Source organism: Equus asinus, chromosome 21 (assembly GCF_041296235.1).
Source record: "Equus asinus isolate D_3611 breed Donkey chromosome 21, EquAss-T2T_v2, whole genome shotgun sequence".
Classification (NCBI taxonomy): Eukaryota; Metazoa; Chordata; class Mammalia; order Perissodactyla; family Equidae; genus Equus; species Equus asinus.
The window spans coordinates 15777686-15805354 of NC_091810.1; the positions used below are offsets into that span (position 1 = coordinate 15777686).

The window sequence follows — 27669 nt, forward strand, 5'->3', positions numbered from 1 at the left end:
CAACCTAAACAGTGTTATTTTATTGAGAATATTTTTAACCTTCTTTAAGCTATTCTCCAAACCTTATCTGGTTTTAAATGAGAAGACAAATGTGAGTGTTGAATTAATGCCCTGTAGCTTTAAATTCTACCAGTTTGATGCTTTTGTCTTTTATAAAAGATGCTTACAGCTCTAGAAGAGAGGCAGATACTGTCTGTGATCTCCATTCTCAGAGTCAAACTATTCATTTGCATTAGTAGCTCTGGCAAACTGCGCACACACGCACACACACACGCTTGTTCTGCTTGTTTGGCAGAAGCTTTCTGTTTATTCAGCACAGAGTCCTCCCAGGCTTCCAGATGTAGAAAGCTCGAAGAGTTGATGCAAGAGACAAAACCGGAACTGTATGTAGGCTGAGGTGGGCACTGCGGAGGATTGGCTATGCGGGGATGTTGATGTGGTGCGGCTGTACCTGCCTGTTCTGTGAAAGGCACTTCTCTGAGGCTGTGAAGGTGAGAAGCCCAGGGATCCACTAGAAGCTTCATTTCGGCTGGCTCTTTGGTAAGGGAAGGCATTCCCAGTGGTAGCTGTCCTCATTTACATCGTTATTCTCGGAAACCAAGTATGTGCAGCCGTAACAGACTATGCCACAGCTCCCTTGCAGTTTGGAAGCTGGGACAAATGGAACGAGCTTATAGCCAAAAGAGGTTTTGATTTGTTTTCACGATCCAAGCTTGCTCTGGCAGTGCACAAATGAAGGATGAGCTTTGTGGCAAGCACAATCAGCAGACTGCCTGAGAGGGGGTTTTGGTAAGATGAATGTGTTGCTTGTGTTTTTTGGCGTGGTTTTTTTTTTCTTATTTTTTTATTTTTCTCTGTCAGCTACATAGAATTGCCTCTTAGCAATAACTAAAACATTTTGCAGATTCACATTTGATGGAAAGGGATAGCCAAGGGAACTAGAAAGGAAAACATTATTTCTGATCATTTAGTTGTGACCTTTAGAGATAATCATCAAGTTTTCTCAGATATCCATGAGCAGGCAGAAGCCAGGAATTTCGAGAGCAAAGAATGCTGACTAACAATTAGATATCCTTTCCCTTCTTTGAACAGTCATAATTACCCCCCTTTTTTTCCAGCTTTCACTATGGCCTAAGTGGAGAAGAAAAAATAAAGGCCTCCTCCTCTTACTGAGTTGTTGCCACTGGAGCAGTAATGGGTTGAGAACATAAGTATGGAGGTGGAGGAAGGCAGGTTGAGGAGTCGGCTATTTTCATAGCTGTGCGTTGGTGGGTGTTTGTCTTGGTTTTATTATCATTGCTGTTTAGTGTTAAGTGGTTGTTAGTGCTGTGTCTCTTTGCTTGTACTGTGACTTAATCCCTTTTATGTTCTATTTTGTACCTTTTTCTTTGCCAGACCCAGTTGTATCATTATAAAACCTATTTCTGTTACTATTTATACATATTAGCCTTTATTAGAGAAAAAATATTTATAGAAGTATCCCTGAAATATTTATGGACCCCAAGAAAGATAAAAACATTTTCTTTTTAAAACCTAGGCTTTGCTTTTAGCAGATTTTGCAGTCTTAATTTTGGAATTTTTAATAAGCATTTTAGCACAAGCTAAACAAATGAGTCACATTAGATATGTGAACTCCTACCAGAATCACCTTGCTCTAATCTATTTTAAGTTGGATCCTGTTTCTTATGTTTTTCTAAGCATGAAGATTTACTTTTCCTCACCCTAACTTAGGCAAGTATTGCTAGAAGTTATGGTGACTGTTTTATTAACCTATCTCAGATCTTTTTCTTGGGATCCTCTTCTCACCAGTAGAGAGAGCCAAGTTTCCTAGCTGCTTAGAGTGGGCACAGAAGAGATCCTTTGACACCTGACTTTTTGCTGACTCATTGATTATGTAAGCCTTGTAAATACAGCTATCCATATACTCCGTTAAGTTAATGGGTAGGTGACCCCCTACCTGTTTACTGACCTTTTCCTCTCTCAGCATCCTTCTGCTCTTTACTTAAGCCTTTTTGGTAACAGTCTCAGCTTTATACCAAGTGAATTCTAAGAAGAATAGACAAATCTTTTTTCTTTTTTTGAATTGCTCCATTAACTATATTTCATCTTCATTATGATAAAATTCCAAATTCTATATTTTCTTGGCACATGAAACCTACAGTAGTAATGCTTTTATTCATTTATGTCCTGGTTAAAGTAACAACTTCCTTTTCTGTCTTTGAGGGTTCAATTCAAATGCCCCTGTTCAAAAAAATTCTTCTATGACCTCCCAACTAAAATAGGTTTCCCTCCCTTACATTATTCCTTTTCTCACAGCACTCTATTCTTTTTTCTTTGTAGTACTTTTCACAATTTATGTTATTTGATTACTGGTTTTCCTGTCTTTACAGCTTTGCGTTACTGAGCCCTAAGTCTCATCAAGACAGAGACTTTGTTTTGTTCATCATTATGTGCCTAAGCACCTAGCAGAATGCCTGGCTGAGAGTTGAAGAAGGGACAAGTAGGGCAGTATTACATGTGCAAAGGTCCTATGGTAAGAATAAACAGGATGAGCAGCAGGGGCTGAGAAAAACCAGTGACTGGAGTGGGGGAAACATGCTATATAAATAGATCCAGAGCCTAATCATGTAGGATTGACTTTGTAGACCATGTTCAGATTCTTGTTCTTAGTATTTTAAGAGTTGTGGGAAGCTGCTAAAAGAAGTTAAGCATTCATTGAAAGAATTCTCCAGCTTAACTGAGAACTAAGTGACTACAGATAGATTAGTCAAGGAGAGTGATCCAGGAGAGAAGGGACAAGAGTTTGTCCTAAAGGTGGTGGCTGTAGAGATAGATGGAGAGTATTGTAATTTGATGGAAACTTGGAAAGCAAAATAGATAGGACTTGTTGGGTTGGATATAGGTGGAAGGCAGAAGATGTCAAGAATGGTTCCTCGGCTTGGATTAGTTGGGTTTTAGCTCATGTAACCTGATGGATAGTGGTGCTCTTCCTGAGATACAGAACGCTGTGAGAGAACCAGGTTTAGGGGAGGATCATGGTCTTTGGTTTGGACTTGTGAATTTTCATATAGTCAAGTAGCCTCGATTTATAAGTCTAGATCCCAAAGGAGATTATACTTCCCTTACCATTGGAATAAAGTCCAAAACAGTAGTTTAGACTGCCTTGGGAGCTCATCTCCCATCACAGCCCTCTCCCTATGCCATACTTTTACAGCCTCATGAACCATTCCGTTATCTTGAAGATGCTATTACATTTCCTCCTTCTGAGCCTGTACTCATACTGGGCTGTCAACCTGGAATGCCTTTCCTTACACCTTCTCTTTTTATCAAAAACTTATTCAAGGCTCATTTCATTTTTCACTTCCTCCAAGGAGCCTTCTCTGTTCTCTTTCCCTTCTTCTGAATACGTGGTTCCTTTCTGTATTCAAGAAATATTTTGCCTTCGTATCTACTATAACATTTACTTAGTCAGACCTGTATTTCAGTTGATCATTTCCTTGTCTCACCAACTAGATCATGTGTTTCTTGAAAGCAGGGATTACACCCATATCCAGTGCTTTATGTAAGGAAAACAAAGGATAATTGCAAAATAAGTTAAATTGTAGAAGTCTCAATCTTTTCTACAACCTGCTTCTTTAGTATCATAGCACCATGATATCTGTCCTTCCCCCATCTGTCTGCTCCTAATTTTCTCAAGGCTATCCTACATTTTTACCCTGCAGATACCTAGATACATGGTAGAAATATTCTTCCTTTCATATGCAAAAATCCATGAACTAGTCATTTTCATCATACACTTTTCTACTTTTACTTTGTTTGTAATTTATCTCAAATCTTGCTATTGTTCATCCCATTTGAAAGTGTTGACAGGGATAGGAAGGACCAGCATCCGCAGCTGATCTTGTTCTCTCTGTCTCCTCTTTTCCCATTATCTGGAATAATTCCAGAATCCATGCAGAATTTTTTCAGTGAGGTTGCTATTGGCATTTAAGACTGGATAATTATTAAGACTGGATAAGACTGTGTATTGCAGAAGGAATGCCCCATGTATTTCCTAGTGCTCCCTGATGGGCTAGTATTGCCCCCAGGCAAGCCTCCCCACACCCCCCAACAGAGTGTAGAAATGCAGAAACAGGTGTGATGTTGGTTCCTTCCCATTTAAGTAATTCCTTCACAGAGGCTTAAGCATTCAATTTGCTTTTTCACAAGTCTTTGGTGGGGTTTTGGGGTTTTTTACTGAGGAAGATTCGCCCTGAGCTAACATCTGTTCCAGTCTTCCTCCACTTTATATGTGGGTCACCACCATAGCATGGCTGACAAGTGGTGTAGGTCTGCACCTGGGATCCGACCCTGCAAACCCAGGCCACTGAAGCGGAGCGCGCCAAACTTAACCACTACACCATGGGGCTGGCCCCCTCAGAAATCTTTGAATAGTTGAATTTCCTTCTTATTATGTCAGTTAACATTGATATGCATTGATTTTTCATTCTTTTGGGGCCCAAATTTCAGCAATTTCTTACCCCTCTTAGTAGTTACAGAAACCTCTGCTTAAAACTCTGAGAAACAATTGGACTATCTTCTGAAATCCATATGAGTCTAATTCTTCATAGATGTGTTTAATTTAGTCTTTTTTTAGACACAAGTTGTCCCATTGTAACTTGGAAGTATAAACTAGATTATATCCTTTATGTGCTATTTGAGAAAGTTGGTTTATATATCAGACTTTGTTATTATAGATCTTGAGTAAGAAAAATCTAAGCAAATCTAAACATTATATTACAAAAGAATGCATTTTTTTCCCCTGCTTTTTCTCCCCAAATCCCCCCAGTACATAGTTGTATATTTTTTAGTTGTGAGTCCTTCTAGTTGTGGCATGTGGGATACCGCCTCAGCATGGCGTGATGAGTGGTGCCATGTCCGCGCCCAGGATCTGAACCAGCGAAACCCCAGGCCACTGAAGTGGAGTGCGCGAACTTAACCACTCGGCCACAGGGCCGGCCTCAAGAATGACTGCATTTTTAACGTTACTTGGTCACCTGCAACTGAATAAAAATTTTTTTAAGAAAAGTTTATTTAAATAGAGGAGACAGGTCATTCTTGTACTCCTGATAAACTTCTAAATAGATCAAATTTCTCTTCGTTAAAAAGTATAAAATCTTTATCAAGTGATACTCCAGGCTATTATCTTTCTTAGAATCTGTACTTAATTTTGAGAACATAGCTGCTTTTTTGTACATGGAATAAAGCACATACAGCTGTAGAGTCAGTGTAAGTGCCTGCTGTGTGAATGCCTCCTGTCTCTCTAATACCTTAACAGTCATCAATTTTTAAAGGTCTTGGAAATGTTAAATTACCTTTTACCTATACTTCACCTTATATAAGCCACTTTTGGACAGTACCATAGTACTACTATCTTCATATCTCCTGTAGTATCTCACTTCATGCTCTCTCTCTATATATGGTTTTTTGTTGGGGCCGGAGGGTAAATTTTTCTTTATTTGTATAGCTGGGTGGCAGAGGAGAAGATACAGGAGTTGTCAGCTAATGAATACAAGCACCAAGAGTTCAGGGATCTTCCTCTGTTTTCTTCCTTGACGTAGCCCAAATCTCTAAAATAACGTCTGGCATAGAGAAAGCACTTGGAAATATTTGTTGAGTGAATAGACTCTGAGATCTGATCAATCAGAATTCGAATCCCAGCTCTACCACTTGCATACTGTGGGAACTTGGGCAATATTTTTACCCTGCTAAATCCCAGCCTTATTATCAGAAACTTAGTGGTAGGTCAGAAGTCCAACACAGGTCTCACTGGGCAAAAATAAAGGTATAGGCAGGGCTGTGTTCCTTTCTGGAGTTCTCTAGGCAAGAGTCCATTCTCTTGCTTCTTCTGGCTTCTGGAGACCACTGCATTCCTTGGTTTGGTTTCTCCATTCCAAACCAGCAGTGTCACATCTCTCTAACCTTTCTTCAGTCATGCCATCTATCTCTCTGTTGTCGTTTTTTTTTTAAATAAACCTTAGGGAGGAGTATGTAATCCTAAATAGGAGATTCCCGTCCAGAGTCTAATTTTGTAGAAATCATCAATGCCTGCTTTTTCTGTTGCTCCAAGTGATGGTGGTCATGGCTGTTATGAGAAGCATTGTAGGCCAAATCCTATGGGATTAAACCTGACCCTGCTGTTTACTGGTTATGTCACATTGGGCAAGTTACTTAACCTCTCCCCAACCTCACTTTCCTCAGCTGTAAAATGGGAATTACAATAGTATATGTTTCGTAAGGTTATTTTGAGGGTTAACTAAGTAAATCTAAGCAAAACACTTACAGTAGTGCCAGGTACATAGTAAACACTCAATTACTACTACTTGTGCTACTATCATTATCATCAGATTTACATATAAACCAGATTGAACCTTGAGCTTTCATAGTCTCAAAAGATGTCTATCTGAGGAGTAAGCCTAGGTACAATCCTAGAAATATTTGAATAGTTCACATAGGGAAGTAATAATGTTGGGCATTCAACTCATATTTTGAATAAAACAAAAGAGGGAATACTAATGTGTAGTAGTACAATGCATGCAAAAGTATAAGCCAATTCTAAGCTTTTTTTAATTAAGAAATATCTGATTTTTGAGCCAAATGTTTTTAATGTATGAAGGTAAGATATTTAAAAGAACATTAGAAGTCAATTTCTGATTTAATAAGATCCTGTTAAAACACAGATAAAGTTATAAATATAACCTTCTTAAGACCTCTTGGTAATAAATAAACAAAGCACTTCAGATTATAATGAAAGAAATTTGCAAATAACCAGTACCCAAAATACTCTCTGAATAGATAAGTGAAGAGGAGATACTTTCATTCATCCAGTAAATATTTGAGCAGCTACACTATGCACAGTTTTAGGTGTTAGAGAAACAGAAGTGGACAAAAGACAAAAATCACTACCTTCATGCACCTTACATTCTAGTTTTTGGTGATAGATAAAAAAATGTATGTCAGAAGGTAAAGAAGTTCTGTGTAGAAAAATGAAGCCAAGAAGGAGAATAGGGAGTTTATAATGGAAGAAGAGGAGGTTGCAGTTTTAAATAAGGTTGTCAGAGAAGTCCTCACTACTGAGGTGAAATTGGAGCAAAGACTTTTAAAGGAAATGATGGTGTAAGCCATGCGGGTGTCTTTAAGGAGCCTTCCAGGCAGAAAGAACACTAAGTGAAAAAGCCCTGAAATGGGTACATGCTTGGCACAGTCCAGGAGCAGCAAGGAGGCCATTGTAGCTGGTGGCAGTGGAGTAAAGGGATGAGTAAAAAGGGATGCAATCAGAGAGGTAGTGGATGTGGTGCAGGTGTCATATCATGGTCATTTAAGCCACTATAAGGATCTTGGCTTTTACTCTGACTGAGATAGGGAGCCACTGGAAAGTTTTAAGTGTAAAAAAGACTGTTGTGATCTGACTTATGTTTTAAAAGGACCACCCTGGCTGCTCTACAGATAATTGATTATAAAAATATTATTGCAATAATAGTTAGGAGACTATTACAGTAGTCCAGGTGAGAGCTGATAGTGACTTAGACCAGGGTGGCAGCAGTGGAGATTCAGTGAGAAATGGTCAGATTGTGCATCTCTCTAGCAAATAGAACCCAGAATTTTTGCTGGGGCAATGCAGTATACATAGCAGGTAACAACAGCAGACTATGTAGCCAGACTGAGTTTAAACTTTAACTTTGCCACTTCTTTACTTTGTGATCTTGCACAACTTTTTTATTGGACAAATTTTTTATGCTTCTGTTTTCTTAGATATAAAAGAGAGATAATAATAATACCCCTATTGTAGTGTTGTTGTAAGAACTGATTTACTGAACATGCAAAGGATTTAGAACAGTGCCTGGCACATAGTAAGTACTATACTGTATGTATTAGCAGGTATGATTATTAATGTCGTTAACTGGAATAGGGTATGTGAGAGAAAGGAAGTCAAAGATGATCCCAAGGCTTTGGATCTGAGCATGTGGATCAATAAAGTAGCCATTAACTGAGATGGGAGAGACTGTAGAAGGAGCAGGTTTGGAGGTTTATCAGAAACTCAGTTTTATACATAGTAAATTTGAAATAACTGTTAGACATCCAAGTAGAGATACTGAGTAGATAGTTGGATATGTGAGTCTAGAGTTAAGGGAAGTATAGTTTGGAAGTATACATTTGAAAGTCATTAGCAAATGAATGATATTTAAAACCATTTTAAGAGAAAGAAGAGTAATTAGGCCCTAAAAAGGGATTGGGGATGTATAGTTTGGACAGCCCCTCCTTAGAACCTGTTTTTTTCACAAGCTACCTAAGAAGCCTAACAATAGCCAGTTCAGGAGAGCCAGATTATCGCTGACTCCATGGAGCTTTCCAAATTCTTTCATTGCTTTAGAACTTTTTTTAATTGAAATTGCATGAAATAAATAGGATTAAGCCAGGGCTTAGAAATCTTTTGTTTTAATGAGAGTTGTGTCATAAAAGTATTTGTAGGATTTGTAGGGAATTAACTTGTAAAGGGGAACTCATTTGTGGCAAGTTTTACAAATTGGCTTATGTACATATGGGTTTTATATGTATTTTAAAATCCTCAACAGTGAAAACATATTTCTGTGTCACCTTCTCCTTAGGCTGGTTAGCGCATGCTCAGAAAATAGAATCTAATTTTAGCATTAGCAGATTTGTGTGCTTCAGACTAATCATTCTTCATTCTGAAGTCTTATGAGAATGATTTTTGAATAATCCATAGCTCAAGTCACTATTTCCTTTTAACAAAAATTAAAATCTTAGAATTAGAAGGAAACTTGGATCATCTGTTCCAACTGTCAATTAGTATATCCTTATGATATTCTTGACATGCAAGCATGACATCTTTGCTTGGGTACTTCCTGTGGCATAGGTGAACTGATATTTGAAACCTGGTTGAGTTGAATGATGTACCTGTCATTTTCAGTATATGTCACTTATTTTTTCTTTTAGTTATCAGAGAGAGATCTCTCTCTTAAAATCTGTTACTCAGCTATAACACAAATTTTCTTGACTAGATGACCTCTTGGGTTCCTTCCTAGCTCAATGAATCTGTGCTTATAAAAATAACACCCATATCAAAGCAGCATGTTATTTTCTACTTACACCATCACTACTAGGATTGCAGGCTCCTTAAGAGCTTTTTCCTTTTCTTTTTTTGTTTTGTTTTGTTTTTACTTCAAATTCCTAACATAAGCCCTGTACATAGGAGCCATTCTGGGAAGTTTTGTTAAAGTGACAATAAATCATCTGACCAGGCTCACGTGAATCCATTAAGTCTAAACATCAAACCCAAAGTACATCTGGCAGTGCCAGTCCTCAGTGATGTCTTCCACATAGTAAGGACATCAGTCCTCCTGTGACAAAGCAATTCTGAGCAGCAGCCCTAGATCCCATAATGGATATTTTGCAGTTGGGTTGGAGCAGGGTGGGCCAGTTAGGATATTAATAATCTAAACTGATGTGCAACCCAGTCAGCAGTTTTTTCTCAGCAGCCTTGGAGGGACGCATATCATCTATTGCAAGCTGTATTTCAAAAAAAAAAAGTTGTAGCCTTTGTTCCATTTATAGTAACATAGGCTCAGTCGCTGCATGGCATATGAGATCTGGAAGGATCATGTTGAGATGCTGATGAGCATTTATATTAAACAAACATTTACTGGGTATCTTCTTTGTACAAGGCATTGTGCCAGCTTCTTGAGATACAAAGATGAATGTGACCTGATCTCTGCCCTCAGGAACTGTCAGTGGAGGCAAGGCACCCAAACAATCATTTCAACATCATGTGATGAGGACAGTGCTGGAGACGTATGTCTAGATATATGGGAATAAAAAGGAAGAGCCAGGGGCGGGCCCCGTGGCCGAGTGGTTAAGTTCATGTGCTCCACTGCAGTGGCCCAGGGTTTCGCTGCTTCGGATCCTGGGCATGGACATGCACCACTCATCAGGCCACGCTGAGGCAGTATCCCACCTGCCACAACTAGAAGGACCCACAACTGAAATATGCAACTATGTACTGGGGGAATTTAGGGAGAAAAAGCAGGGGGAAAAAAAAAAGGAGATTGGCAACAGTTGTTTGCTCAGGTGCCAATCTTTAAATAAAAAAAACAAAGGAGGAGCCATTAATCCAGCTGGGAGAGAGCGGTTGTCAGGAAAGATTTATTTCCTGGAGGAGGTTACACCTGAACTGAGTCTTGAAGGATAAATCGTAGTTAGCCAGAAAAAGAAAGGAAAACATGCCATGGACTAGCTGAGGAAACTGTGTGGCAAAAAGCCTGGAGGTGTGAAACAGCATACCAAGTCAGAAGAACCATTACAGTTGTGACCCTTAGCATATCTGAATTTAAATTTAAGGTTTCCATTATTCCCACGTGATCCATGATTTAGTTTTTTGGTAAATTTGCTGAGGCACATGGTAGTATCTTTAGCTACAAAGCTAGAAAGCAAACCCCACCAGAATTCTCCTTGCAGCAAACATATCCTCTACTCATTGTTACACACGCAGTATCATCCATGAAGTGATTTTGAAACTTTGTTTTTATGAAGATGAACCTGAAAACTGCTGGTCATAGAAAAGAGAGCAGGGCTTTAAGTGATTCTTAGTAGAAAAAGTAAGTTTGAGAGAAACTATAGTGCCAAATTTAGAACTGGCCAGGCTTTTTGGCGTGAGTATAATTTGTATATCTGTGATTTTTCAAACTTTTTAAAATTAAGCAGTAAAACATTCTTTATCAAGAGAGAAAAAATAACAAGTGAAAAGGCCTGTTTTTTAGACTGTAAGCTGAATCTTGATTTTAGCTCCAAAGTGAAAAATAGAATGCTTAGAGAAAGGCTTACTGGCTGTGGGCTAATGGAACTTAGTTCATTTTTATTTTCTACTACCCCCACTTGAGATCTCCTTTCCATTCCACAGCACAGCAAACTAAATGTCACTCAGAATTGCACTTGAGACAATTGCTCAACAGAGTTGTGCTTACTGTAAGAAGGGAGGGGCATGTCATTTCTACAGTGAGACAGTGGAGATGGGTAAAAAATATTGTCATGATTAAGATATAATTTATGCAATGCTAATAGACTGTGGGGTTTCTTTCATTAGGAATGGGGTGTGGAGGAGTTGGCAAAGGCAAACTCAAGGAGATGATGACACAAAATTCAAACCCAGAGCTGTGTAACTACTAAGGCAGGACTCTTTCCCCTGTTTTACTTCCTTAGCACAATCTGCCTGGCAGAAAAAGAAAAGCTTATAAGACCAACCAGAGCATCTTTGTGTTTATTACTGATTAGAAGACAGATTCCTGTGTGGTTCTTTGGGCCAAGATTATGAATCTCTAGGGATTACCATTTGTATTGGATTTTGGAGGTGGTCTCCTCAAAATCAAATATTCTATCCTCTTGCCCCCACTGAGTGCATTTGAATTCAACCACGCATTCCAATTTTGATCCAAAAACACAGTCGTTGTATCTCTGAGATAAAACTTTTAGCAGAACAATGGAACTGGGTGTGCAGGTACCCCAACATCAACTTGCACAGGCCATGGTACAACCCATTCTATGAAATTGGCCTTGGAAAAGATCCACTTTCAGAAAAACCAAAATCGTCAAGCTTCTGTTTGTTTTCAGATTAATTACAAAGACTTCCGCAGTCTCTGCTCCCTTCTTTTTATCCTAAAATACCTTCTTCATTTTCTCAGAAATGATGTGGATTATTTAGTGTGCAGAAAATGAGATTTCCTGAAAGAGAGCTGATACTCTATGAAGCATAGATAAGATGACTTCATCACTCTAGTAAACAGGACAAGACTGTTGGCTTTTATTGAAGATAGCAACATCAAGTCAGGAATTTCTGAATCTTTTCTAGTTACAGATATATACTTGGATTTTGAGTAATGAACCTGGTAAGAAATAGAAAAAGGCAATTTCTTAAATGCGTACCATGTTTGGTAGGCATAATCTTATTTAACACACATTTCACATTTTTGCAAGTAATCTTATCAGAAAATGATAATCCCATTGTATAGATGAGAAAACAGGCTCAAAGAGAACAAAAAGGTGGCCTAGAGACCCACAGCTAGTAAGGTGGCAAAGTCAGATATGAACCCTCGTCCTTTTATTCTTGTCAGTGCTCTTTCCACGATATTGCCTTTATACATGATTGTTCTCAAAGCTGGGTGCTGCTATGTTCTAACACTTTTATCCACTTAAAGAAAGTGGATAGATCTCTAATATATTTGCAAATGAAAATTATAAGCCATTATAAGGCTTTATCAAATACCCTGCCCTAGATGCCTCCACTCTGCCCTTGATTAATCGGCATCACTGTTTAAATTTTCTCTTGGGGTGTTTTCTGATCAGTTAATTCAAATCAGTTAGTAGATAATTTAAGCCTGGCAAATGAATCCTTAATAGTAAGAGACAAAGTTCAAACAAAGCAGTATAGTCTGCTTGTTATAGCAATAGTTAGATATGAATCGTGGCTTCTGACCATATCCCTAGCTTTGTCACACATTGCCTACTTATAATAGGTAGTCAAAATATATTTAACTGTCTGATTTTTGTCCTAGCTGTTTTCAATACAAATTAATTCTAACCTCAGCCATATGTAGCTAGGACTTGCTACACTGGTGAGTGTGATCAGACTTGAAAGCACTTCAGGATATGGTCATAGGAAGTCCTGTTGAGTAGCTGATATTGCTGCTGCTGTTGTCAAACTGCCGTGTAATGAGGTAGTAGGAAGCATCTCACAGTCAATTCATTTGAAAATTAGTGGTAACAATGTCTACTTTATAGGATTTTTGTGAGAATTGGAAGACTAGCTAGCCCAGCTGCCTAGCCACAAGACAAACTATCAAGAAAGGTGACTATTATTACTTTTACTGTAGTGTTGAGTTACATTATTCCTTTGGTTCAAACTCTCTACGTATCCCTTGTTTATGCCTGAAATGTGAAGGATCTTGGAAAGAAGTATATTCTGGAATCTTTTAATATTTGAATTTTTAAAAAGAACCACTTACATATGTTAAAAAACAAAATTGAATGTAGTAAGTTTTACAGATCTTATTGGCTTTAGTCAACAATTTATGAATCAGGCAGCATCTCATCTAGCAAACAGAAAGGAGCTCCAAAGCGCTATACAAAATGAAAGGCTTTTATAGGCAGAAGCAGACAGAAAAAGGAAATTTCTAGCAAAGAGTGGAATGTTTCAGGCCAGGTCATCTTTCTCTGGAGGACAAAAGGGGTGTGTCAGGTAGATTACCTCACTAGTACAGACCAGGTAATTCCAGATTGACTGGTTAAAGGTTACATTCCTGAGAGAGGCTGAAACTGCAATTAGGTTAGGTAGTAAGTCTTGGTTTGGTGATGTAGGGTCAGCACAAGTGACTCCATTTTGGGCCTGTGGTCTCTTTTTTAACAATTTCCTCCTTTTAATCAGACTCTCGACTGAGAGATTTGATCAAAACTTAAGGCATTAGCATCATTCTTATCTACCACTCTAAAGTTCTCAGTTTTTGTTGATCTTCTGTGTGATATTCACAGGTCATGATGTCTTTCTGCTGCATCTCTGTAGTATTTGCAGGTCACAACTTCAGGTTACGTTTTTTAAGTCGTTCTCTTAAGTCATACTCTCTTTGTTCCTTTTCTAGCATTTCAGTCTTAGGGAGATCATTTGCTTGGTAGTTAGCAGCTGCAAACATGCATTAAAAGCTTTTGAGAGAATAGCGTGTGCCGGGGGACTGCTATGATTATCATAAGCAGGATAATTCCCAAGGTCTAGAGTGCAGTTTGGAACCGTGGTCCCCAAGACCCAAACCAACCAAAATCGAATAAGTCAAAGAAAGACCCCATTGAAGGAGTCACCTTTTTTTTCTTCCTTTTGCTGTGGAAGATTTGCCCTGAGCTAACATCTGTGCCAGTCTTCCTCTATTTTTTAGTATGTGGGCTGCCCGCACAGCATGGCTACTTAACTGAGCAGTGTAGGTCCACACCCAGGAACCAAACCTGGGCTAGCAAAGCAGAGTGCTCTGAACTTAACCACTAGGCCACTGGGGCTGGCCCAGGAGTCACCTTTTAAACCAAGTGGCTTGCTTAGTGATCTTACGTAACTGAATTTCAGCTTCCACAGAAGTGTTAATCCAGGTGTAGCAGATGGTGTTGGCCACAGCACAGACACCTCTTGGCTCAGCTAAAAGATAATCAAGAGCTATCCTATTATAAAAAACAACTTTGGCAAGAAAGTCTAGGAATTTTTGTTTGGTAGCTATTGTTTTAGCAGCAGATTCTGTAGTATCTTCAAGAGGTAAGGCAAGTCCTGATCATAGCTTCATTCATACTCACTCCTGGCCAAGGGACCAGTGATCTAGCAAAGGAAGCTAATTCTGAATCATTAATACCTTCTGGTAATTCCCATTTTGAGTCGGTGGCTCAGGAATGGAAAAGTGACAACTCTGGAGGCCAGTAAAATTTAAGGGTCTGTAGACCACATGGGTAGTTTTTATTCTGGTTACCCTTGCCTTGTGTCCCTTTCTTCATGCAGATCCTGGACACAAGGTTCCCTGGGTTTGGGATTAACCAGAGACAAGGGAAATGGACCCCCAGGGTTAGGGAGTCTCACACAATAGAGAGGGTGCTGAGTTTATACCAGAGAAACTGAAGCATTGGAAATCAGGGACAAGTTTGTGATGGGGGGAACTACAGAATCACCAGCATTGTGACAAGTCCAGAAGTCATTTGGAGGATGGATGACCCCCTTTTGCAATAGCCTGAGATACTGTCTTTCCAGGCCAGAGCAAGGCAAAAGGTGGACAAAAGAATCATCATGGTAGAAGAATTAGGAAAACAATGGTCAGAGAGGGAAGAAGGAATGGAAAGAAACATTCTTGATCCAATGTCTTGGGAGGAAGCAGTCTGCCTTAGTGTCAGCTACTTTCCTTCCTAGTCAATTTGATTTTTAGGCCCCCATCTGGTGTGCAGTTCCTGGAGTCTGAAGGAGCCCTTTTTAATTGTGAGATGTGGACCCAAGGTTCAAGTCCCTGAAGTTTGGCTGCCATCTGGTAGTGAGGGGGACCTGGTATAGTCCCTTCCAGGGAACTCAAGGACAGTATTTGTTCTTAGTGATTCCAAATCAGAAGGATGGGAGAAAATTGGAAATGTTAGTTTGAGGAGTCATAGCCAGATATTTGAGAAAACTAGAAGAATTCAGGATCCAGTCTAGTTTACAAGTATAAAACAAAACCTTGAAGACAGTTAACAAGGTTAGAATATAATATCCACAAAGGTGCAAACATAATTTTTCTCTCTACAGTCATCCCTATTTTTTTTTTTTTTTTGCCAAAGATACTCACAGTAAAATGAATTTGTTTGCATTAAACTTGGCCTGATTATTTACCTAAGTGTAGCAAGAATAGTGATTGACCATATAGGCTCCTTTTAAGACTACTTGTTGGAACCTTCCATAAGGAATCTCAAATTGAACTCTTAAAAGCCTCTCAAGTCCAGGAAGCCAAGCCAAGGACTTGCCATCAGATTTTACCTGGTAAGGCTGCCACAAACCCTGTAAGCAAGGTAACAGGCTGATTTTTCCAAGGGACTTTATTGGCTCTATAAAGTCAACCTTAGTTTCTTAAAGCTGTCTGGTCATATCTGAGTCTTGGTAACATAACCAGTGTTTCCCGTTGTGACCTGTTACAAGGAGAAGAGATTCTTATTGAACTTATGCAGAGAGCTAATTATACTGCCGTGAAAAGAATACTCAAGAGTTTCTAAATTCTGGGGGGATCAAGTAGAAAGGAAAAGTAAATGTTTCGTCTTTGTTTACAAAGATATACTTTACCAAATTGCTGCAAGTCACAGATAGCTTAAGAGAAAAGGTTTCCTTACATCTGAAAAAACAAAACATTAAGGAACCAGAATATGTCAAACAAAAAATCATAAAAAATTATTGTCATCCTCCTTGGTTCATTCAGTCCCCAAGTAATTAATACTTAATCCAGTTTTTCCATTAGTTCTACTTCTGCTTAAATCCAGTTTTTCCATTAGTTCCTAAAATTCTTCCAGTTCAGTTATATGATCTTAAAGTTATCAGAAATCTCTACTTGCAAACTCCTTTCCAAGAATCTCCTTGAAGATGAAGCACTTTTGCAGGAACACTTTTACAAAAGCATTTGAGTAAAAGAATCACTCTTATAAATGACAAAGACTTAAAAATGCTCACTGTTAAGGATCTGATGAGAATATTTGATAAGGAAATGTAGTTATTTCTGTGATATACAGCATTTTAAATAATAACTGGAATTATGACTGATCACATTATTATCAGGACATATCAGATTTCTGGAGAATTTATACAATTTCTGGAACACTCATATACCTATACAAATGCAACATAAAGGCTTAGTATTACTTCTCATTTGACAATGCTTCCCTTGTAATTTAACATATCAAGTAAGCCTAATTAGTTCAACATCTCTCTTTTTATAGGGAGAGAAAACAAATATTTTGAGATGTTCTAGGGGCCCTCTGGAAGTTCAAGGTCAAAAAGACGTCATTTAGAATTTGGAGAAATCTGTCAAAAATATCAAAAGGTGTTAAAATACTTAGTCAAACAGGGTCATAGGTCACTGTGAAACAATACTTAGATATCCATTTAACCCTAGTGACAAAGACTTTGCAGGCAAATAAAGTTAAATAGTTGTGAAAAAACAAAAACAAAAAAAAACCTACTCCGTTTTCTTAAGTAACCAAAGACCTGATAAAGACAACATGAAGCATGGGAAATTATTTTGATACATCACAGAATCCTTTGTTATCCAGGCAGATTATTTAAAAGGTAAAGAAAAACCCTTCATAGTGTCTTATCAAGAGTGGACCAATAGTCCAAGAAAACTTTGTCCTTTTAACAGAGAGAGAAAAAAGTTGTAATTTTGTACCAGCTTACTTTTGATATTAAAACTCATTTTTTTACTCAGATAAATTCATTTTAATCCTAACCAGCTTGATCACACATAAAATTCTTTTCCCAAGATTCCTTTTTCACAAACCTTCTACAACTTTCCCTTTTACATTCAGATTTTGTTCTATGTTTTTTCTCTTTCCTGTTCTGAGTAACCTGCCTCACTTGAGGACGAAATTGCTTTCTTTTTGTTCAACAAAAATGCATCTCCATGTGTCATACCTTCTTTTACCACAAGCAAACTTCCTACTTTTCTTGCATACAGAGGTGTTTCCCTTATATTTCTAGTAGCTTTAATTACATATACTAGAATTTTTAACCCTTAAAAACCTTAATTTTTAGTGAAAATAAAGGAGTAAACAACTGTGAACTGTCTTTTACTTAGCATTCTCTGGCTTGCCAAATTTATACTTTTTATAATTTCTAGAAACATATGCTTTTTCATAGTAAATTTTTTAGTGTGGCACAAAACATGTTTTCTAATAGGCCTAAATATCTTTAGTTCCTTTGTAATATGAAGCCAAAAGTAGGTAAACCTGTATTCAGTAATGTTTCACTATTTTATCTTATTTAGAAATGATCTAGACATTCAATGACTGTTCATCATTTAATTTAACTTAGCAAAACTTTAAAACTTTTACCTAAAAGATGTGGGAAAACTTTTTAAGTTTGTCTAAAAACTTTTATTCCACTTACATCTATTTAATTCACTTGTTCTCAACATTTATGTTTAGATTACTTACTAAAACTTCATCATACCAAGTTATTTTTCTTGCTGACGGATTTTATAACAGGGATAACATGAACTAATTTGACTAGTAAACTCAGGTAGAATACAAGTTGTATATCTGCATTAAATTCAGTGTTGATAACTCTAAAGGTGTGTCTATTTTAATTAAACCAACAGACTTAAATTAGCTTTAATACTGAATATTTTCCCAGATCTCATGAACCTGAAAAGGGTTTGAGTTTCTATTATATTTTTGAGAATTTTATGAATACTTAATTCATATAAGCGCTTACTTCTCTTAAAGCCAATTAAATAGGGCTCTTTTATAGATTAATCTTGGCAATATCATCCAGAGGTGGAAAATACCACACATCTACAGCATGTACATATAGATACATATAAACATACAGACAGATGCAGAGACCTTACAGCTTTTGTTTTAAAATTTTAACCATAAGACAGGTATGATAATGTAAAACTTACTAGCTTATAAAAGAACAGTTAGAATAAGTTTAGCTGCTCAGATGGCTGAAGCTTTTTCTACTAATATTTGTGGAGAAGACACTTTAAGATTTGTATTTGTCTTTGACAAGTAATCTTGTAGAAGCTGTGGACTAGAGTTTGGGCAAGGGAGTTTCTGTAGCACTGTGTATTTTTTTAAAGCCTCCCCCCTCCCTTTTTTTTCAGTCTTAGGAATTGGGGATGGTCTAGATAAGAGTTCCCATAGAAGACCAGGTAAAACATTTACATCTCAAAGGCACAGGGAAGGAATGCAAGTTCCTCCAAGAAAGACCTTTGTTTTCTAAGAACAGAATTTTTACAATACTTAGAAGCCTTTTGAGATAAATGGGGGAAGTTTGGGGGTTGGTGAAAAGGATAGATGGACTTTGAATTGTTTCTGGAGCCACATTTCTGATTTTGTAAATATTTGTATGATAATTGCCTTTAATTTCGCAAGGAATTGGGTTGCAACTCAAATGGCATCATAGGTTGATTCACCCATACAACTACGTCATCTTCAATTTGCTTTTTTATATCAGGGAGAAGATTTCCAACTAAAATGGAAATTAAAAATGTTTCTGTGTTCTGGATTTAAAGCTGTTTATCTTTGGAATGTTTTAGTAACTCCTTACATAAAGGCTTCAGAAAGTTGTTTGCTTTTTTCCTCTCTGGGTACATAGTTTTATTTTAGGTTAGGGGAGAAGACCTAAAAAAGTTCCTATCAGACTCTGAATATTAGCTTCCAATTTGGCCAACTCTGACCATAGGGCTACTTAAGAAAAAAAAAAAATCCTTCAGCTATCTTGTCAGTTTTCAGCTGAGGCAAACAGTAAATATTCCTGGCAGTACTGAACAACCCACCCCTTGGACTCAAGAGGCATCCTCAAAGAGGGTGCAGAATGATGCGGGGTCAGTGAGCCGAGGAGTCGAAAGAAAGATTTCTTGGACTCTCAAGATCTGGCAGTAGTGCGCTTTTATTTAGAGAATAGTATGGAATAGCATGGGGACAGGACCCATGGGCAGTCAGGGCTGCTGCGTGGGGACAGGACCCACGGGCAGTCAGAGATGCTGCTGGCATGGGGAGCTGCTGCTGCTGCTGGCATGGGGACAGGACCCATGGGCAGGCAGAGTTGGTGCCGGCATGTTGCTGCTGCTGCTGCAAACATGGGTGGAGAGTAAGGCTAAATTTAAGGCATAGGTATGTAAGCCATCTCTTTACAAGACAACAGGTGGGGTCTGGCCATTGGGTGGTCCCACAATTTTTAGATAAGAATCAAATCGGATTAAGTGAAGGCCAGAAGCCACGACCCTAAATACTATCTTCAGCTAAAGACAAAGGAGGATGTTGGGGGGTGGGGGGGGCGGTCAGTTACATGAGGTTGCCAGACAGTAACCAACTTAAGTCCTTGCCTTCCCCATTAAGAATTTCCAGAGATAAGGCCATCCCGCCTTCCTCCTGGCACAGATGATGAGGATTTTAGGCTGGTTAATTTTAAAAAACTGCAGATGAGAAGCAAGCTCCAAGGACTGGAATTTTGCTTGCCCTTTTGAGAGACCTTTGCATTTGTGAAGGAAGTGGGGATGATGACCTTGTAGGGTCCTGAAATTGGCCACCCCAGGATATATCTCTTTGGCATCGGGATTATTTGGGGCTGATTGCTTTTGATAAACTGGGACAGGGAAGGAGGCTCTGAGGAATGGAACTTGCCCTTGTTGGGACACATTTACATTTGTAAGGTAAATCTCTATCTGTAAAAGGTGCCTCCCTCTCTGTACCAGGAAGAAGAGAGATGACCTTATCTCTAGAAACTCTTAATGCCAGAGGCAAGAACTTAAGTTGGTTACTGTCTGGCAACCTCATGTAACTGATTTAGGGTGGTGGCTTCTGGCCTTTACTTAATCCGATTTGATTCTTATCTAAAAGTCGTGGGCAATGGCCAGACCCCACCTGCACTGATACCATTTTAACTTTTTTCCATGTTCTTTCCTTTATCTTGGTAAAGAGATGACTCACATACCTATGCCTTATAAAATTAGCCCTAACCCTCAACTCCGGGCAGCAGCAGGAGCTCTGACTGCCCGTGGGTCCTGTCCCCACGCACCAGCTCTGCCTGCCCATGGGTCCTGTCCCCATGCCAGCGTGGGCAGCAGAAGCAGCAGCAGCAGCAGCTCTGACTGCCCATGGGTCCTGTCCCCATGCTATTCCACACTATTCTCTAAATAAAAGAGCACTACTGCTAGATCTTGGGAGTCCAAGAAATCTTTCTTTCGACTCCTCGGCTCACCAACCCCGCATCACAGAGAGGGAGGCATCTTTACAGATGGAGGTTTCCCTTACAAATGTAGATGTTTCCCAACAAAGGGCAAGCAACTCCAGTCCTCGGAGCCTGCTTCTCATCTGCAGTTTTAAAATTAACCAGCCTAAAATCCTCATCACAGAAGATATCTTATTTTCCTTTCTCTTCCGGGTACCACAGACACAGTTTCGGGAGAGCTGACTCTGGTAAGAATTCTTACCCTTCCTTGGCTTCTGCCAGTTTTCCCAGGATCACATCTTCAGGGGCCTAAGCAAGTAGGGTTTAAAGTAGAGAGTGTAACTCTGGTATCTACCAGAATTTGGCAAGGTATTTCATTAATTTTAATTTTAGCTTCCCTTGGCTGTTTAAAGGAATAACATAGGAATTTCCCAGAAAACCCCTGAGAGTCCCATTAATCCTGGGAGGGGCTCATATGGGGGTCCTCCTTCAAAAGTAGATACAGGGGTGTCTGTAAGGCCACTAACGGCAGACTTTTGCCTACGGTCATGTAGTCTCTTCAGAGTAGACAGACAGTTCAGACAGGCTTAGTAGAATGAGTACTCAAGTAAAAGAGAATAGAGGGGAGCAATAGGAGTTGCATCAGTCTTACAGTCTTTTAGATACCTCTTGTAGCTTTAATTTTTTATTAGCCTTTTGCAGTAAATCTTTCAGTGGATTGGAGTGTTTCCTCCATAATGGCGATTGTAATTCTAGGTTGTTTTTAGTAAGATTTTTCCCTTTTTGTAGATGTTTGTAGCTTCTGGGACTGTAGTTTTTAGGCCTAAAAATAAGCAAGTGTGCCAGAAGGTGTCATGCTCAGCTCTTTGGAATTTAAGGGCCCCATTCTTTTTTATCTAAGTCTTGGGGTCTCTTGGAGCCAAACTAATACCTAAGAGGGATATGCCACTGGGTTGGAGATTGTGTGGTATTTTACAGTGTACCTTGTTGCACAGAAATTTTCTTGAGGTTGACAGGTGACTTAGTGTCAATGTAACCCATTCTGTGACCAACTTATCCTAACAAAGGAGTCTTAGAGTTAGGTGGCAAATGCTCTAACAGCTTTTAAGTGCTAGACCCATGCTAACCAATTTTTGCAGCTTTTTTTTTTTTGGCTTCTGAGATTCCCATTAGCAACAGCCTTTACCTACATAAAACTCACTGGACCCAGTCCAGCTTAAGATGGACCCAGTCAGACCCTGAACCCAGTCCGGTTTTTAAGTCGAGCCCAGTCTGACTCTGGAAGGTGACCACCATCAGTTCCCAACATGGAATCTTTGGACTAGAGAAAGGACTGAACCAGCAGACCCCAGAGAATGGAGACTTTGGACTAGGATTCCAAACAATTGGGGAACTGTGGAAAGTCAGTTAGATCTGGAGCTCAGTGCAAAGAGAGTGGAGCTCAGAATCCAGAGGAACTTACCCAGGGCCCTCAGAAACAGCAAGAAAGAGAACTCAAAAGGCTTCCCGGGTTGGGGGTGGGGGGGGCCGTGGCGGAGTAGTTAAGTTCGCACACTGCTGCAGCAGCCCAGGGTTTCGCTGGTTCGGATCCTGGGCGAGGACATGGCACTACTCATCAGGCCACGCTGAGGTGACGTTCCACATGCCACAGCTAGAAGGACCCACAACTGAAATATACAACTATGTACTGGGGGGATTTGGGGAGAAAAAGCAGAAAGGAAAAAAAAAGAGAAGAAGAAGGTTGGCAACAGTTGTTAGTCCAAGTGCTAATCTTTAAAAAAAGGGTTCACAGGTACCATGCTTGTGTTTCTCATTGTTCCTGAATGCCGTCAGAAGTTTTCCTTTGGATCTCGATGCTGCCACCAAATCTGTTAAAAAACGAAATTTAACTGAGTAAGTTTTAAAGATCTTATTGGCTTTATTCAATGATTCATGAATCAGGCAGCATCCCAAATAGAAAATAGAAAGGAGCTCCAAAGAGCTGCACAAAATGAAAGGCTTTTATAGGCAGAGGGGACAGAGAAAGGAAATTTCTAGCAACGAGTGGATTGTTTCAGGCAAGGTTACCTTTCTAGGGGGACAGAGGGGTCTATCGTTGGATTACCTCACTATTGCTGACTAGGTAATTCCAGATTGACTGGTTAAAGGTTACATTCTGTTTAAAGGAGAGGCTGAAACTGCACTTAGGTTAGGTATTAAGTTTTGGTTTCACGACGTGACCTTAGCACAGGTGACTCCATTTTGGGCCTGTCGTCTCTCTTTTAATACATGGTGCAAGAATAATAACCAGTGCTTACAGCTTATTCTGTGCCCAGCACTGTCTTGAGCACTTTTATGTTGTTAACTCATTTCATCCTCACAACAGTCTTCCAAAGTGGGCATTAGTATTATCCCCATTTTACAGTTGATGAACTACAGAGATTAAGTAACTTGCCCAAGGTCACATGGCTAGTAAGTAGCAAAGCCAGATTTGAACCCAAGCAGTTTATCCCAGAATCCATGCTTCATTACTACACTACGTGTAGCCAGATTCACTAGTAGAGTTTTTCTGACGTGCCTTTTTGTGTATGTTTAAGAAAAATCCTGGGGCTGGCCCAGTGGCACAGCAGTTAAGTGCACACGTTCCACTTTGGCAGCCTGGGGTCCGCCAGTTCGGATCCTGGGTACAGACATGGCACTGCTTGGCAAGCCATGCTGTGGCAGGCGTCCCACATATATAGTAGAGGAAGATGGATGTGAGCTCAGGGCCAGTCTTCCTCAGCAAAAAGAGGAGGATTGGCAGCAGATGTTAGCTCAGGGCTAATCTTCCTCAAAAAAAATAAAACCCTTGAATTCTAGTCCCAATGCCATCTTTTCATCAATATGATCAATTTTTATCCTCCCAAAGTAATAAACTTGATTTTTATATCTACTCTTCTTTAGACAACAGATTACATGTAAGTTGGTATTCAAATTAATAGCAAAGAATCTAAGAAAACTAGACCATGCATAAGCTTGTAGTCTTGGACCTAGTGGTATTTCATATTTGCTTTCCTTTTATATTGTGGTAGATTTTGAGCTATTCAACATAAGTACGCAATCGGGGTCATATTACATACTATAGTTATTGGATCTGAAATCCCATTCAGAAAGAAAATCACACAATGGGAACCCTGTACCCTAAGATAGTGAACCTAAGGCACTGAAGAGAGTGGGGTACCAGAAGCTCCTGTTTGCAACTCTTGGTGACTTGGTTATCTGGAACTCTGACTCCTCCTTCTCTTGCCTTCCCTCTGACCCTTTCAGAAACTGCTTGTTAGCATGCACCTAAAGATGAACGGGGCAGATGGAGAAAGTGACCAAAAACAGTTATTGTGCTAGTCCCTAACTATTTTGCATATTCTTTTTTATTAGTGGAGCATAATGTCATTTTGTTATTCATTTCAGTTTTCAGTTGTCTTTTGATTTTATTTAAATGCACAGTATTTCCCATTTGTTCATCTAGAAAGAAAATAATACTGTTTTTATTCACATCAGTACTAATGTATTGAATCCAGGAATGAAGTAAATGTGTTTAGAGTAATAGATCAGCATAATTTTTGCTCAGATGGCAAACTGAGGAGATACAACCAAAATGCAAAAAAGAGAGTGCATCTCTAGCCTGAGAAGTTAATTATCAGCATTTCGTGAATATTTCAGATTTGGTGTGTTGCTGTCATTACAAAAAATGTAATTCTACTTTTTAAAATATGAGGATAACCTATATACAGTAATTTGTATATAGGTTAATTTGAGTGTAATTTGACACTCTTACTAGGAATTTTTATTACCCTCAGATGGCTATTTTATTATTTATTTCTGTAACTGCTCAATAGAGAGCAGTTTCTCAAGCCTTTTTGCGTGGGCCTTATTCTAATTCACCACTAGAAGCCACACCCAGGGGCACTTTCTTGAAGGACTTTTTCTCCTGATTTAGGGAAACCTGACCTCTCCCAGCTTTGGCTAACAGCTTTGAAGTATGATAGTTTGAAGTTTTCAAATCTGAGCAGCTTTTCTCTTTCTTCAGTTCCTTTGAATGGTTGCTTACCCATATAAAAGGATAGTCATTGTATGTGTTCCAGAGTCCCTTGCCTAATAAAAATCTCTTGCTGGATAGAATTCACAAAATTTGAGCTCCAAAAGGCCTGAACTTAGTCACTGATTTGTTTAATTACTTTACTCTTACTGTCCTTGTTCCTGAGTGTTCACGTTTTCTTGCCCAAGTTCGTCGCAGTTACTTGTGAGTTGGGATTTTAAATCTCAAGAGTGTACTACATTCATCCTAGCCACTTTCAACAGTACCTTCCCGTTCTTACCTACACCTGTCTCCAGCTACCAATTAAGTGTCTCTTATTAGAATAGAGAGAATGATTCCGTCACCCTTGACATGATTTGGATAAAAATCAGATTTTTATATGTAGCCAGTAAGGTACCTGTTTTTGCTGACATTTTTGGATGACTGTAATTTGAGAGCGTGGATTAGAATTAAGGTGGTCTGAATACTGAAGTGATTTTCGTATAATTGAAATACAGATGTACCTTGTTTTACATATATATGCTTCAAAATAAAAGTATGTGTGAACAATGTTTGTGAATTAATTCATGCTTTAAACCCACTAGGGGAGCTTTGTTATTTAAAGAAATACTGTAATAAGTCCTCTAGAAAGGAAGAATACTTCCAGCTTACATCTTGTGCAAATCTTTTTTCATTTATCTGTTTTGCCTAAAGCAAAGTATACTTTTATGAGGACAGTACCAACAGGGAGACGGAGCTTGTATAGGACAGGAGGAATTAGGTCCACTATCTGTGCTGAGATCTGAGAGTGGATAAATTTTCAATACATTTTTGCCCATTGATTCTGGAGAAGTAGTTCTCTTGGTCTCCTTCTAACATCTACCTCTTGCTTGTATGCTAGATCGAGCGGTTGGAAGTAAGCAGTCTTGCCCAGACTTCCAGTGCAGTAGCATCCAGCACCGATGGCAGCATCCATACAGACTCTGTGGATGGAACACCAGACCCTCAGCGCACAAAGGCTGCCATTGCTCACCTGCAGCAGAAGATCCTGAAGCTCACAGAACAGATCAAGATTGCACAAACAGCCAGGGATGACAACGTGGCTGAGTACTTGAAGCTTGCCAACAGCGCAGACAAGCAGCAGGCCGCCCGTATCAAGCAGGTCTTTGAGAAGAAGAACCAGAAGTCTGCCCAAACCATCCTCCAGCTGCAAAAGAAGCTTGAGCACTACCACAGAAAGCTTCGAGAGGTGGAGCAGAATGGGATCCCTCGGCAGCCAAAGGACGTCTTCAGAGACATGCACCAGGGTCTAAAGGATGTGGGAGCAAAGGTGACTGGCTTCAGTGAAGGTGTGGTAGACAGTGTCAAAGGTGGACTTTCAAGCTTCTCCCAGGCGACCCATTCAGCAGCAGGAGCTGTGGTCTCAAAGCCCAGAGAGATCGCCTCACTAATTCGGAATAAATTTGGCAGTGCAGACAACATCCCTAATCTGAAGGACTCTTTAGAGGAAGGGCAAGTGGATGATGGGGGGAAGGCTTTGGGAGTGATTTCAAACTTTCAGTCGAGCCCAAAATATGGTAGTGAGGAAGATTGTTCTAGTGCCACTTCAGGCTCAGTGGGTGCCAACAGCACCACTGGAGGCATTGCTGTAGGAGCGTCTAGCTCCAAAACAAACACCTTGGACATGCAGAGCTCAGGATTTGATGCACTACTACATGAGATCCAGGAGATCCGGGAAACCCAGGCCAGATTAGAGGAATCCTTTGAGACCCTCAAGGAACATTATCAGAGGGACTATTCATTAATAATGCAGGCCTTACAGGAGGAGCGGTATAGGTAAGTTATATGGAATTAAAATCCTAAATTATTTATGTCTGGGGTTCCCCTCCCTTTGGACATGGGGTAGTGGCTTTAAAAGGTCTTTGTAGAATGTCTTTCTCTGGAGTATCCAGAGCACTTTAGATATGTCATATGACATCTCCATGAGTTCCTAATATAAGGAGCAAAACAGAGACACAGCAAAGTTAAATGACTCCCAAGATCACATACCAATGAAGCATTTTAGTCAGGAGATGACGATTACTTTAGTTCTCCAATCTTCCATTCCAGTTTCAGACTTTCAAATAAAGCTCAAGCTTTCTAAGGCATTCACTTATTTATTTATAATCACTGGGGCCGGCCCCATGGCCAAGTGGTTAAGTTCACATGCTCCGCTTCGGCGGCCCAGGGTTTTGCTGGTTCGGATCCTGGGCGTGGACATGGCACCACTCGTCAGGCCAGGTTGAGGCAGCGTCCCACATGCCACAACTAGAAGGGCCCACAACTAAAAATATACAACTATGTACTGGGGGGATTTGGAGAGAAAAAGCAGAAAAGAAAAAAAAAAGAGATTGGCAACAGTTGTTAGCTCAGGTGCCAATCTTTGGGGGAAAAAAATAAATAAAAAATATTTACACTCACAGAACCACAAAACCACAAATCATTACAGCCTATAGCTATACTACATTGAATTCAAAAGATCTATAACCTTCTGAACTCTAAAAATCAAAGATATAGCCCAACCAAAATGTAATGAACTCTGCAGATATTTGGCTTTAAATATACTTATCTGGGCAATTGGTGTAGAAAGATTAGACTGGAAGTTAATTTGGATAAACATGTCTATTACCCTTGTTATGAATTGGGAGTATTCTTTAATATGCATGGAAAACCATATCTAAAGCAGTGAACTGAACTAACAAATAATCAAATGGACTCTAAAAATAAAACACCTGGTCCTTTGTACCATGTTAAACCTAACTCCCGGTTCAAATTCTAGTTCTGCTACTTACTAACCTTGAAAATTGGGCAAATTTCTTAACTTCTCTAAGTCATGGTTTCCTCATCTTTAACGTATGAATAATAATAGTCCTTAATAAGGTTATTGTGACATTTAAATGAAATAGTTTATGTAAAGCACATAGTTCATGCCTAGCCCCATAAATGCTTGATTGATGTTAGGTAGCAGCTGCACTTGCTGCTATTAAAATACACCCCTCTGAACATGGAGACCTGGGCGTTCCAAGTCGGCTGCTCAAGAAAACAACTGCCTGCTTTGACCCCTTTATTTTGATTGGATAGCAAACATTCCAGTTTTAAATTCTTCCAGAGTTTAAAATTCATA

At 39.3% G+C, this 27669-nt stretch overlaps 1 protein-coding gene across 11 annotated transcripts in view; it reads left to right on the plus strand.

Moving 5' to 3' along the window:
* Window positions 1-27669, plus strand: part of TMCC1 (transmembrane and coiled-coil domain family 1) — a 252278-nt gene that overhangs the window by 203263 nt on the left and 21346 nt on the right. For 8 of the 11 annotated variants that reach the window (XM_070492932.1, XM_044753885.2, XM_070492934.1 and 5 more), the window contains one exon: window positions 25408-26342. In XM_070492932.1, the coding sequence (XP_070349033.1) occupies window positions 25408-26342 (935 nt within the window). Of the gene's footprint in view, window positions 1-184; window positions 790-25407; window positions 26343-27669 lie in introns of those variants that run through there. The other 3 variants (XM_070492936.1, XM_014838428.3, XM_070492935.1) reach the window with 3 other exon arrangements.